The sequence below is a fragment of the Gekko japonicus genome, unplaced genomic scaffold (assembly GCF_001447785.1).
Source record: "Gekko japonicus isolate JY-2015 unplaced genomic scaffold, Gekko_japonicus_V1.1 scaffold1159, whole genome shotgun sequence".
Lineage (NCBI taxonomy): Eukaryota > Metazoa > Chordata > Lepidosauria > Squamata > Gekkonidae > Gekko > Gekko japonicus.
The window spans coordinates 479,785-493,416 of NW_015160245.1; the positions used below are offsets into that span (position 1 = coordinate 479,785).

The window sequence follows — 13,632 nt, forward strand, 5'->3', positions numbered from 1 at the left end:
TTCCTTCCAATCTGAAGTTTGCCGGATTTGAATTTGGACTTCAGTGGGGAGAGTTTGCCTGCTCTTAGCTTCTTGATTTTTGTGGCATGCTGAAAAGCTGTGGATGGGGCCCGCTTTACCTTCTTGAGAGCCTCCTTTTCCTCCTTGCCCCCCTTCTGAGCATCTGGTGTGCCCTTCATGTGGCTGATTTTGAACTTCATGCTGGCGAGTGCAGGAGGCCTCCCTCGTCTCTTTTCTCCACTTTTCAGTTCTTTCTTCTTCACTTTTTCCGCTGATGTGAGTTCTGGTTTGCTTGGAGGGGAATACGTTAAGGAGGACTTGGAAAGCACAGGTGAACTTTGGTCCAAGATGTTTCTGGGTCTCCCACGTGGTTTCCGTGCACTAGACTTGACTGAGATGGAAGAAGGAGAAGGAGGAAAGGAAGAGAGCATGTTAAGCATCTCTGCAGCCTGCCACGGCCACCTTCAAGGCCCACACAAGTGTACTGCATTGATAAGTCACACTATGTACAGGTATGAGAGTGACCCCACCGCCAATTGATTATTTGGAGAGAAGGTAGGTTACACTGAGCACTGTGATCAACAGGCTCTGCCATTGGAAAAAATCTTTTTTCTAGCTGATTGTAATGGACTAGTTTTCCCCAAGACTTTTAAAGTTACAATAAAATGGGAACAGCAGCTTTGGAGATAGTTCATAACTTCCTCTTACATCATTCCAGAACCATATGGAAACACTGCATCTGAATAGTTCCCACGACGACCCCGACCAAAGGCTCAAGGAAGGTCCTGTGGAGCCTCCTCTCCATCTGAAACCACCTGAGTAGTCAGACTGAAACACCCCTGCCCCAAGTTGGGAGAATGTGTCTGCAGACACAGTAAGAAATTAACAGTCCCCACCCCATAGGCAGGGACCCTCCCTGACTGGCATCAGCAGCTGCAGAGTCAGCCTGAAATCCCATTTATTTCAGGATTTGTGCCCTGGCATGCAATGGCAAACCTCCTCTGGACACCTCTTGCCTCGAAAACCCTACAGGGTCAGCATAAGTTGGTTGTGACTAGGAAGGAAGGAAGGAAGGAAGGGAGGGAGGGGGGGAGGGAGGGAGCCCCTGTGAACAGCCCATTCTACAGTCTAAGCATACCTGTGGAAGATTTGGTGGGACTCTGTCCTTTGGCCTCATCATCTGAGCCAAAACCTAGGAACTGTTCATCCTGCAAATGAGAACAAAAGTGAACTGTTATGAAGTTAAAGTGAACTGTTCCCACATAAATGGAGCTTGAAAAGCAGTTAGCAGCAAAACACATATATGGTGTATGTTGGACAAATAGGCAGCGTTAGCTGCTTGTTGCTGAAGAAGTGCGGTTCACAAGCCAAAAGAAAGGTGCCAGGTCAGACCTTGGGCCCCAGGACACTCACATGAAATAAGGCGGAAGAGCACACCTGGAGGCTGCCCTCCCCTGCAACACTTGCCTGTAATTGACAGCTGGAGGAAAAATAATGAGGAAACCACTTCTGTCCACAGGGCCACAAAAAAAAAAAAAAGCCTTGCTTTGTTTTCTTTAGCCATTCACACCTCTAGGCCTTTCTGCTGCAGAGATATCCCTTTGTCCTTACTTTTTTAAAAATGAAAGATAGGAATGCAGGGAACTTGGTTAATAACATGATAACAACCTGTGTAACAGCAATTTTTTTTAAACAAAAGAACACCTGCAAAAGCCCCAGGGGCTGGGAAGCCGAGGGGAAACCTGCCCTGCGAAGGCTCCGTAGCCATTGCAGATTGTATCAGCAGCCACAACAGCCAAGGAGAAAATCACACAGGCCTGTTTCTGTGTGGAAAACAGCAGCAGCACCACCTCTTTGGCAGCCTTCCACCCTGCCCCGTCAGAGGTGCTGGGGGATTGTCCCGTGCACAGTCAAGGACAACTCATGCATTCTGCTAAGAGCCTGGCTGCACGCTGCAGCCGAGACGGGTACACAGAAGAGGAGTGCCACCTGCTGGCCAGGCTCCATGGCTCCACTGCAGCGGGTCTCCTGCTGGGCACTTGCTGGCTGCCGCAGAGTCGCTCAAGCAGCCGACAGAAGACCCAGGCAAAGATCAGAAACGGGACCTGCGGCAGGCCTTCTTTTAAAGGCTTTTATTCCACACGAGTCTTCTCTGTGCTGCTTAGATACGAGACGGATAAGGTAGGAAACAAACAACTGGCTTCTTTCCCCGCATTACGTCAAGCAGGAAGCAATCTTGCGGGGGGGGGGAGCATGCGGGGAGAGGGCAGGGCCAGATGTGTGGGAAACTGGACCAGGCAAAATTCCTGTTGGTTCCTCGAAAGGAGATCCTGTTAATGATAAACTCAACAGTCTGCCTCTCCCTTGACCACGTGGGGCTCTCTGCAAGATGTAAACAGCATCATCTCGCTGCTGGGAGAGGGTTTGGGCTGGCCCTACGAAGCTGCTGGTGATGCTGCTGCGGAGAAGCATAAAAGAAGCCTTTGTAGCGCCTCGGCTGGAAGAGACTAGAGACAGCCAGCCGGTGACCTCTGGGCATTTGCCTTTCCTGGAAAGCCAAGCAGGCAGAACCCAGGGGACACGAAGCAAACAGCCGCCTGAACTGAATATAAGCAGATTTCAGAGGGCGGCCGTGCTGGCCCAGGAGCACCCCAGAAACCAACCAGATTGGGCAGGAGGAGGCTTCTGAGAGTCAAAAACACATGGCAAAGGGAGCGCTGCCCCTTTAAAGCTCAGCCCCCCCCCAAATCTTGCCCGTCTCGGAAGTGCGACTGGACATCAGACTGGCTGTTCTACTGCAGACCAATATGCTACTCTGCGAAAAAGCCGGCCGCGAGTTCTCAGCAAGCCTGGGGAAAGAACTTGGAACTCTCAACCCCAGTGACTCAAATCGCTTCAACAATACCAGAATGCCTCCCAATTTCAGCCCTGCACTTAGAATCACAGAGTTGGAAGGGACCTCCAGGGTCATCTAGTCCAACCCCCTGCACAAAATGCAGGAAATCCACATGGCTGCCAGGTGGCTACCTGGCCTCTACTTGAAAACCTCCCAAGGAGGAGAGCCCACCCCCTCCCGAGGAAGCCTGCTCCACTGAGGAACTGCTCTGTCGGGAAGTTCTTCCTAATGTTTATCAGGCCCGTACGGATTCCAAAACTTCGTCCAGCCCCCACTTCACAGAACACAACCAAGTGCTCACGACCTCCTCTCTTATCAGTGATCCTTACAGGACTCCGTCTGCACAACCGACTGAGGCTGCTAATGTGGTATCAGCTCTTTGTCCTTTTAACCATAACACAAACTTTCCACCTAAACTTTCAACAGACATGTGGGTAACAGGGCAGCATAAAAACCGATTGCTCTTATCTATTTCCATTTTTAATAAAACTGTTATAGCTCTACGGGGTACGCGTGAAGGAAAAAAGGTCGCTGGGCCATGACAGCTCCCGAGAACCGTTGTGGAGTCCCTGCAGAGACCCTGCGGTAGTGAAAAATCAGAAATGACAGAGAGGGAAGGGCGCAGAAAACTCTCCTCCATCACGAACACACGTGGCTCTGTATTCACAGCAGCACTGAAAACAACGTGGAGAATCCTCGCTATGGGGAAGCCACTCAGACACTGGCATGTGACGCTGTCTGTTCCCCATCCTGCCACTAAAACCCAAAAATCCCATTTCAGTCCTCTCAGGGGAAATGCCTTAAATAAATGATCAGATACGACACATATTAAAATATCCAATAAATGTCATTAGCCATTTAGAGTATATTACAGGAACTGAAATCTATTTGTATTATATTATTGAGTAATTTAAAAGAATGTGGGCACATCAAAAGTGCAATGAATCAGTTATCTGTTTTATTGTCAAAAATCTTAGCAGCCGCTTCCCAATGGAAGTCTGCCAAACGTCCATCACAAAGTGGCACCACAAAATTTCATGTAAAATACTGCCACCTCTATAGCACTACACCCAAGGCAGCTTACAATATGGAAAATAAAACAATAACACACTAAAATATCAAAAAACAACCCACAGCAAAATCATCAAACAGCAGCAACTGAGCACAAACAGCAGAATAAACCATATATAGTCTAAAAACAGTGTTACAGGAGCCTTTAAGAAAGAGCAAAGAGCAATGCAGGGGGTCTAATCCTAACCTTGGAAAAGCCTTAGGAGAAGAGAGAGATGAATATGCATACTATTGTTGCACCAGCTTTGTCCCTTTGCATTCCTGAATGCACTGAAAAAAATAATATGCCTTTGAAAGACAAATAGCCACCAAATGAGACTTCCAAAGAGGACACTCCACAGCTCTGGAGTGAAGGAAGGAAAGGCGGGGTGGAAATGGAATGGGCAGAGATGACCGTCCATTCAGAACCTCAAAAAGAGCCCATATTGAACAGACACGTATTTTGTCTGCAGTATATACGTTCTTGCCTCTTCGGTGCTTTCAGGCATCAGGTGAGAACTATCTTATTTTCATTCATTCTTCAAATGATTCTGCCATGCTTTGAAGCAGCCACAGCCAAGCATCACTGCAACAGACACAACGCAATCCCTTGGTTTTGGAGAGGGACACGGTGACGGATCTATTGAACCCAAATTTCCAAAGGAACAGAATGAACAAGAATTAAAGAGGCTTTAGTGATTTCAACATGAAGAGCATTCCCGCGACCTGCCTTGGCTTTCTGCTTCTCCTTCTGAAACCTAGATGATAAAACAGCACCTTGAGGACTTGATGAAGACACCACCAAGTGAAGAGGCAGCGCCCAGGAAGCACAGCTTGGCTGGGAACAGTAAGACAGGGTGCCTGCCTGCGGGCTGCTAGGTACTCCCTACACACCTTTCCGAGGCCAGGCTGTGACATCGTGCAGCCAAAAGGCAGAGCCAAGCAGTCCGCCTGGGCAAGGGGGGCTCAGCAAAGAGGAAGGCAAGGCCGGCATGGCTGTCTTGCCACTGGATCCAACCCACAACGTGCAGAATGACAGCCAAGCGAGAGCTTCCTGGCCTCCTCCTCAGGCAGGTCATTCCTCAAGGTATGGGGCACAACAGAGACCGCACGTCTATGGCCAGGGGGTCCAATTCTATGGGCCCCAGAAGGAGGTGTCCCCATCCTCCACTGTTTCCAATGGAAGAAAAAAAAACATGCTTGTAAGCTGGAAGCTAAAATCCCTGAGCAACCAGCTAAAATTTGTGTCAGCACCCCCTAGTGCAGCTTAGAGGGAACACTGTCTGGGACCTTTTGCATGCTCAGAGATCATTCTTAACCTTCATGACAATGCAGCCTTATGGATGCATCAGTCAAAACATCGCCACTTGGGTTGTATCAACAGAAGTATAGCATCCAGGTCACGCGAAGTGATGGTACCACTTTACTCTGCTCTGGTTAGATCTCACACAGAATACTGTGTTCCGTTTTGGGCCCCACAATTTAAAGACACAGACAAGCTGGAACGTGTCCAGAGGGGGGCAAGGAAAGGTTGAAGGATCCGGGTATGTTTAACCTGGAGAGGAGACAACTGAGAGGGGATAGGATAACCATCTTCAAGTACTTGAAGGGCTGTCATGTAGAGGATGGTGTAGAGCTGTTTTCTGTTGCCCCCGAAGGTCGGACCAGAACCAACGGGTTGAAATTAAATCAGAAGTGTTTTCGGCTAAACATTAGGAAGAGCTTCCTGACAGTTAGAGTTGTTCCTCAGTGGAGGAGGCTTCCTCGGGAAGTGGTGGGCTCTCCTTCTTGGGAGGTTTGCAAACAGAGGCTAGATGGCCATCTGACAGCCAGATGTAACCCGCCCTGAGCCTGCCATGCAGGGAGGGCGGGATATAAGTTGATTAAAATAAAATAAATAAAATAAATGCTGATTCTGTGAACTCAGGCAGATCATGAGAGGGAGGGCAGGAAGGGTCGCCTCAGTGCTTAGTTCTTGTGGCCCTTTCTTATATGCCCAGGGAAATGCTAATCGCCACTTTGGGGTCAGGAAGCAATATTTCTCCAAGCCGGTTTGGCCAGGGATCCTGGAGGTTTTTTGTCATCTGGGCGTGGAATAGCAGTCACTGCGGGTGTGGAGGGGGAGGTATTTTTTAATTTCCCGCATTGTGCAGGGGGTTGGACTAGATGACCCTGGAGATCCCTTCCAACTCTATGGTTCTATGCCTCAAAGAGCTGGCAGTGGGTGGCCTGTACAAGTGGGGGAGGCAGGAGTTGCCAGACCCACCAACGGGCAGATAAGGGTACCAGCCCACACAGGAGCTGGGACGCTCCTTGCTCAGAGTCCCAGCCTTACTTGGAACCCTTTTTAGTTGGACTAGGCCAAGGGAAGCCATAGAGCCACCCGCCCCGAAGAACGGGAGGGGGGCTTCAGTTGGCAGCTCTGTGGTTAGAGCAGTGCTCTCGGCTGCAGAAGGCCTGCGTTCCAGCCCTCTGCCTTGCCCCTCGCTATACCTGCCACCACCATCGGCACCACCCAGACTATGGGCTTTGCTTTACAAAGGCCACATCAGCATCTCCCAAGGTGGGATTTGAACCCACACCAGTAGACGTCCTCTTCGGCAGCCCAACGTGCTGCTGTGTCCTGTGGTTTGCCACTACTGTGGCTTCCCTTCTTTCTTGCCCATGTGGCTTCTTTTCCTCTGTCTTGTATGACACCAGTACAAAAATGGCGTATGCCGTGCAACTTGCCTGTGTGGGATCACTAGCACCTCAGTAGGGCTCCTGGGAAACCTCTGGGGCCTCCCTGAGCACCTCCCGCCCCCCCCCCCAACAGGCCTTTGGTGAAAGAGGCGGCACTGCCAACGGCAAGAGGAGTGCCTGCCCCCCCACCATGGTGGGAGTGGAGGCCCCCTCGTGGTGCTCCTTCTCTCGCTCCTGTACCCCCGACTGCCTCACTTGCATGGGGTCTGTGGAAAGTGACGGTTGTGTTGGAAGTGCCTGGTCTGGGTACAGACTTCCTGGCTCCAGACTCCTTCTCCTAATGTCCCGGCCCCACTGGTGGACCTCCTGGTGGCACCTGGTATTTCTGGCCACTGTGTGACACAGGGTGTTGGGACTGGATGGGCCTTTGGCCTGATCCAGCATTGGCGTCTCTTATGTTCTTATTCCCTCACAGGCTCCTCTCAATAACCCCAATGTCCTCCTGGACCAGAACTACTAAGCAGCACATTTTGCTCCAGCCCTCTAGGAAGGGGCCCAGGATCAACCTGCTCCACTCAGCACAAGCCTTCTCTGCATAATGCACTTGGGATGCCTAAAAGTCACCGGGCAGGACTGGTAGCAGCAGCTGTTTCTTAGGAAGGCCCAAGCACATATACAAGAACCCCACACCGGGGGGGGGGGGGGGGCCTGCTCGGCTTTACCTGCCAGTGCTTCATTCCTCAGGGCTTCCTCTGTCAAGATACTGCCCACAAGAAGAGCCCAGAAGGACACAGGCCTGCTCAGCAGATCGCACCAGACCCGATGGTGTCCTTGTGTCTGCCATGGGGCCTAACATGGGCAACTTAAAAAAGCAGTGAGGGCCCAGTCCTGACCAGGACCTCAGTGCTGTGAGACACACTTGCTTCCAGTGCTGAAACAGACATGGGCGGGTGGTTTTCGGCACTTGCAAGGGTGTGAGGGGAGGGGAAACAACGGTGGCCCACTCTGCCCTTCTGCGGCACTCTTCCCCTGCCCGCATCAGGCTCTCGGAGGGTGCCAGCAGCCCCAGGTATCTAGTTTGACACGGACACACAGCAGAATGCGGTCACATCAGATGTCCCAGTGTACACGATGAGACTAAGCTTCTTCAACCCATACCAGTGGGAGGGGGGGAGCACCTGCAGTGTAACATCTGTCGCAATCATCAGGAAACTGCTATGCAAAAGACACGAACACATGAAGCTGCCTCATACTGAAGCAGAACACCAGCCCACCAGAGTCAGTAGTGTCTACTCAGACTGGCAATAGCTCCCCAGGGTCTCAGGCACAGAAAGGTCTTTCATATCACCTACTGCCAGATCCTCTAACTGGAGATGCTGAGGACTGGACCTGGGACCCTTGGCATGCTGAGGAGGTGGTTCTACCACTGAGCCACAGCTCTCCTCTAAAGTCATAATCTGGCTTGTGACACTACACAGGTATCTGCCACTGTTAAAATATTGTGATAAGACTAAAATAATTGCCTTTGCAAGTAACTGGATCATGCTTCATCCTGAATAGTTATGCATAATGCCAAGTATTACAGGAATATATATATATAATGTGATACAAATTCTTGCCTTCTTGTATTTTAACAAAGGCCAACTGTTCTCCACAGCCAACCGATCTTACGCTTTGGAAATGGAGCTGCATTTGCTTTCTCTTCCAATTAGGGAATATTTGCAATAAATGAAGAAGAAGAAGAGATTGGATTTATACCCCGCCCTTCACTTGGAGTCTCAGAGCGGCTTACAAACTCCTCTCTCTTCACCTCCCCACAACAGACACCCTGTGAGGTAGGCGGGGCTGAGAGAACTCTGACTGCTCTTTTTCAAGGACAGCTGTGCCAGAGCTTGTGACTGACCCAAGGTCACATCAGCAGGTGCAAGTGGAGAAGTGGGGAATCAAACCCGGTTCTCCCAGATTAGAGTCCGCGCACTTAACCACTACACCAAACTGGCTCTGCTACAACAAATGCTGCCTTGCCTTCCCATTAGTCTGAGATAACGGGATGCATCCAAACAGTTTCCCCAAAAGTGCAAAAAGGATGAAGGAGACCCCTTTGAATGTAAAGAAAAAACTATGCTGGGAGATCATGGGACCTGCATGGACGGAAGTTATGTATGATAGAACCTATAATAAGGAGGGAAATAGGGTGAGATTGAACAAAAAAGTTGGCTGGATCCAGCCCGACAGATCGCAAGATTTCAAATGAGAACCAGCACTTTTCAGGAGCCTTTAAGTGTAAGGATGTGTTGCTGGAGACCGAGACCAAGGTAGCTGGGTACTCCCCGCTGCTATGGATGGATGGATGGATGGATGGATGAAGAAAGCAGACGTGAAGAAAATTGATGCATTTGAAACATGGTGTTGGAGGAGTTCTTTACGGATACCCTGGACCACCAAGAACACAAGTAGGTTCTAGATCAAACCAAACCTGAATTCTCCCTTGACGCTAAAACGATTAAACTCAGCCTATTGTACCTTGGTCACCTCATGAGAAGACAAGAATCACTGCAAAAGGCAATGATGCCAGGAAAAGTTGAAGGCAGCAGAAAAAGAGGAAGACCCAACAGGAGAGGGATTGATTCTATAAAAGAAGCCATGGCCTTCAGCGTGCTAGACCCAAGAAAGGTTGTTAATGATAGGATGTTTTTGTCAGAAGCAACCTGACAGCACATAACACACACACGCGCGCACATGCACAAAGAGCCTTGCGCCCTGGCAACTCACTGTGTTAAAATGCTATATTCCAGGGGACCAAAGCATCTTACACAGTTCTCCTCCATTTTATCTTCACAACGACCCTGTGAGGTAGGCTGAGCTAAGACAGTGTGACTGGCCGAAGGTCAACTCAGGAAGCTTCCACAGCAGAGTGGGAATTCAAATCTGGGTCCCCCATATCCTAGTCTGACAATCTGATCTCTACACCATGTTGACTCTCTCCAATGTAAGAACACAAGAAGAGCACCGCGGGATCAGATTAGCTGTCCATCAAGTCCAGCAACTTATTTCAACAGCTACCAACCAGACACCTTGAAGGGCCCGTGAATTGGGCACACAGTGCCAAGGCCATTTCCTGGTCACTGGCATTCAGAGGTTTGCTATCTCTGAATACAGAGTTTCCATTAAGAACCACCCTGCTGAATCAAACCAGTGAGGGTCCATCTAGTCCAGCATCCTGTTTCACACAACAACCAATCAGCTGCCCTGGATGGAGGACCAACGAACAGGGTGCAGAACCCAAGGCCTTTCCTGATGCTGCCTCCAGGCTCTGGGTCTCAAAAGTATACTGCCTCTGAATGTGGTCCTCTGCACTAACTATGGCTAATACTCGCTGATGGACCTCTGCTCCATGACTCTGTCTAACCCCCTTAAGTCACAGGCTCTCTAGCACAGGGGTGTCAAACATAAGGCCCCGGGGGCCGAAACTGGCCCGTCCAGGGCTCTTATGCGGGCCGTGGGCAACTAGTGCAAGGGAGGGAACAGGAGAGTGCTTGGGGAGAGTGGGCGGGGCCACTGATTGTGGCTTCAGCATGGCAGAACAATCTCATCTGCCCAGTGCTGCACCGCTGGCTCTCCAGTCCGCCCACATGGGTTTTCCTTTGCACCTCCCTCCCAGCCCCTGGGGACTTGCAGTGAGAATACAACAACTCAGAGCTTACCAGCTGCTGTCCTTTATACAGTTTATATATCTCTGGTACCTGGCATTACGTTTTATGGCACACATGGCCTGGCCCGACAAAGAGACATTTATGTCAGATCCAGCCCTGGTAACAAATGAGTTCGACACCCCTGCTCTAGCATTTCTTTTTGCCAGCCTTGAATCTTTCGCCCATCAACTTCATTGAATGCTGTCCAGTGCAGACATTTTTCCAAAGCTATGTTCTTCTATATATAAATCTAGTCTGTTTATGCTACAGAACAATTACTCTAGATGGGCTACAGGTGCGATATGAAGGATGGACAAAACCCCAGTGCTTGGACATCATCCAGGCTTGTGTGGGGTGCACTTGCCTTCTTTTCCAAATGTTATTTACATTTTTTGCTAGCATGATTTAAATAATTAAGTTATTTATTTCAACAACTCGGAAAATTTTCTGATTCACATTTTTCTGAAAAACCTACATAACACCAAGTGCTAGCATTCTGGGAGAGGGAGAAAAGGTTATCTTTGTCTGCTTTCTGCATACCATGAATAATTTTATAAACTTCTATCACTTCCCCCTTCAGTTACTTTTTTCTAAACTAAAAACTCCTAAACTCTTCGCTTTTCATCGTAGGAAAGGTGCTCCAAACCCTGAACCATCCTGGATGCTCTCCAGTTCGGTAACATCCTTTTTGAGATACTGTGACCAGAACTGAAAACTACCATTACATGAGAGACTCAGCTTCTTCAAGTCATACCAGTAGAATAAAAAAATACCTGTAGTGTAAAATCTTTTGCAATCATTAGGAAACATATATGCAAAACACATGAACACATGCAGCTGCCTTATGATGACTCTGACCACCTGCCCATCAAGGATAGCCTCATCTACTCAGACTGGTAGCAGCTCTCCAGCCCCTCAGGTAGAGGTCTTTCCTGCCTGGTCCTTTTTAACTGGAAATGCTGGGGACTGAACTGGGATCTCCTGCATGCAAAGCAGACTCTCTTCCAGCAAGTCATAGACACTTTATTTTTTTTTATTGGCCACTTTATTTTCTATAAATTTGAGAAATAAATAAATTTGTTTTCTAAGAATGCCCAATACAGAGTATATTGTTCACTACTGCCACGCACTGAGTCAACATTTTCTTCATATTACCTACAAGAACCTTGAGATCTCTTTCACTCAGTCTTAACCAGTTGAGACTCCATCTGCACATATTTAAAGTTACCCACTCTCCCAGTTTACACTTTGGTTTTCATCACTCTTAATAGTTTGGTTATGGTATCAACCGCAAACCTGGCCACTACATTACTCACTCCCAATCCCAAATCATTTAGGAACAAATTTAACACCACTGGTAAACTTAGCTACAGAACTATTATTCCAAGGTAGTTAGTAATTGACATATTACAGCTACAGCTACAAGCTTCCAAAGCAGTTCACAAAAATAAAATATTTAAAAAATGAACAACTAATAAACATATTCCCAAACCAGCAACATAATAGGTATCCAGTTCAATTAGCCAACTCACAGTTCCAAAGGACTATCAAAACAGGTGTGAGAACAGGGACTGTACTTACACAAAAGGAAGATGATGCTGAATGTAAAATGAGCCCTGAAAAAGGGTTACACACGCACACACTAGTATTACCATACATACTTGTAACCTATAGGGAAATTTAAGACACGTCGCTATTCTTCCTAGTGGCACTCCAGGGGGGAAAACTAGTCTTTCTTTCTTTCAGGTAAACAGAGCATGTTTTTCACTTGCCTCCTAAAGAAGGCAAACATTGAAACCAAGGAGAACTCTGGGAGAGACGTTCCCCCAAGGGGAAGTTGCTGACAAGGCCCTGCTCTGCGCCCACAAGCGGCGGCGGCACCTTAAAGCAGCGGGGCCTCCTCACTCACCCACCTCAACACGTGGGAGGATTCAGATGCTCCTCAACAATACTCCGGATGGAAACTGTTTGGCTCCCTTGGTCAAAACCAGCCACTTGAACTGGGAAACACACCCACAACCAGTGTTCTGAGAGGTGAAACATGCTCCCTCCTGCTCGTTCTCATCAGTAGCCGAACAGCAACCTTCAAAATTAGTCGACATTCCCGTATAGTCTTCAAGGGCAGCTCCACATGTAGAAGTCACACTGGGACTTGAGCAGGGGCCCGAGACTCTCTGTTCTAGCAGACATCTCAGCTGCTGTGGTAGCTACATGCACGGGGGGGGGGGGAGGCCCCCTGAGCCCCCATGGGCCATGGAGGAGTCCAGGAGACCTCCAACCAGATCTTCCCAGGAGAGTGCGCAGATATCCTCCTGCACAGATCTTGGTTTCCCCACCTGGGTTCTGTGCCCCCCCCCCTTTTCTCTCTTTGGACTCCGCTCCAGTTCATTCACCCTCGTCTGGCCAGGGACTGATCCCGGGCACCTATTCTGGGGCTCTAAGGGCTTCTCCGCCGGAGTCCACGAAACCAAGAGACAGCTGGGTCCCAGCAGCAGGGGGCTGGGCGCACACCCTTCATCCCGCATATACAAATATAAAAATTCCCCCCCCCGGTTTCATGCCAGTGATCTAACCGGGCGGGAGACAGACTCCCTGGCAGAAACTGCAGGGGGAGGCTCCCTGGGAGCTTTCTGCCAGTAAGAATGAGAACCATCACAACAATGGCACTCCGCCCGCCCAGCCACAACCCAGAAATGTGGCCCAGAAGGATTTAGTGGCTTTGGAGGCTGCTGGGGAGGTCTCACCGGTTTCTTCTGGACAGGATCGCCAGTGGCCAGGGCCCAGAAAGCCGCCTGCGAGGAAGAGGGAAGGGGGTGCGGCGGAGAGTGGCCTCCGCGCCAGAGCGCCAGGAGGAGCTGCCCCGTGCGTGCGGCGCCTCACTCACTCGGCGGCGGGCGAGGGGGGACCAGCCTGCAGCGTGTGCGGCCCGGGAGGGCGAGGCTGGAGAGAGGGCCGGTCCCCGTGGCCGCCCCGCCACCTGCAGCGCCTTCCCCTCCTCCTCCCTCCGCCGGGCAGGCCCTTCCTCCGCTCAGGCGCGCGGCCCCCGCAAGGTCAAGGGAGGGGAGACCCTCCAGGGGTCTCTCCGGAGCGCCACCGCCAGCCACCGGCCACCCCGCGCGGCGGCCTCTCGGGAGGGCTCCCAGCCTTCCCGGGCGGGCGGAGGAGGCCGATGGCCGCCCAGGCCCCCCCGCCCCCGGGCCGGAGCGGGAGGAGAGGAGAGGAGAGGAGGGAGGACGCGGCGGCTCCGGCGCCTGCTGCCCGCCGGGCCACGCGAAGAGGCCTGCGGCGGCCCAGGGCACCGGGCGGCGGCGG

The 13,632-nt window shown here is 50.5% G+C and overlaps 1 protein-coding gene across 1 annotated transcript in view; it reads right to left on the bottom strand.

Annotated features, from left to right (window-relative positions):
- Positions 1-13,632, bottom strand: part of KMT2A (lysine (K)-specific methyltransferase 2A) — a 53,963-nt gene that overhangs the window by 39,720 nt on the left and 611 nt on the right. The window contains exons 2-4 of the mRNA XM_015413696.1: positions 13,065-13,112; positions 1,139-1,208; positions 5-391 (exon numbers count right to left, since the gene is read on the bottom strand). Coding sequence (XP_015269182.1) covers positions 5-391; positions 1,139-1,208; positions 13,065-13,112 — 505 coding nt within the window. The remainder of the gene's footprint in view (positions 1-4; positions 392-1,138; positions 1,209-13,064; positions 13,113-13,632) is intronic.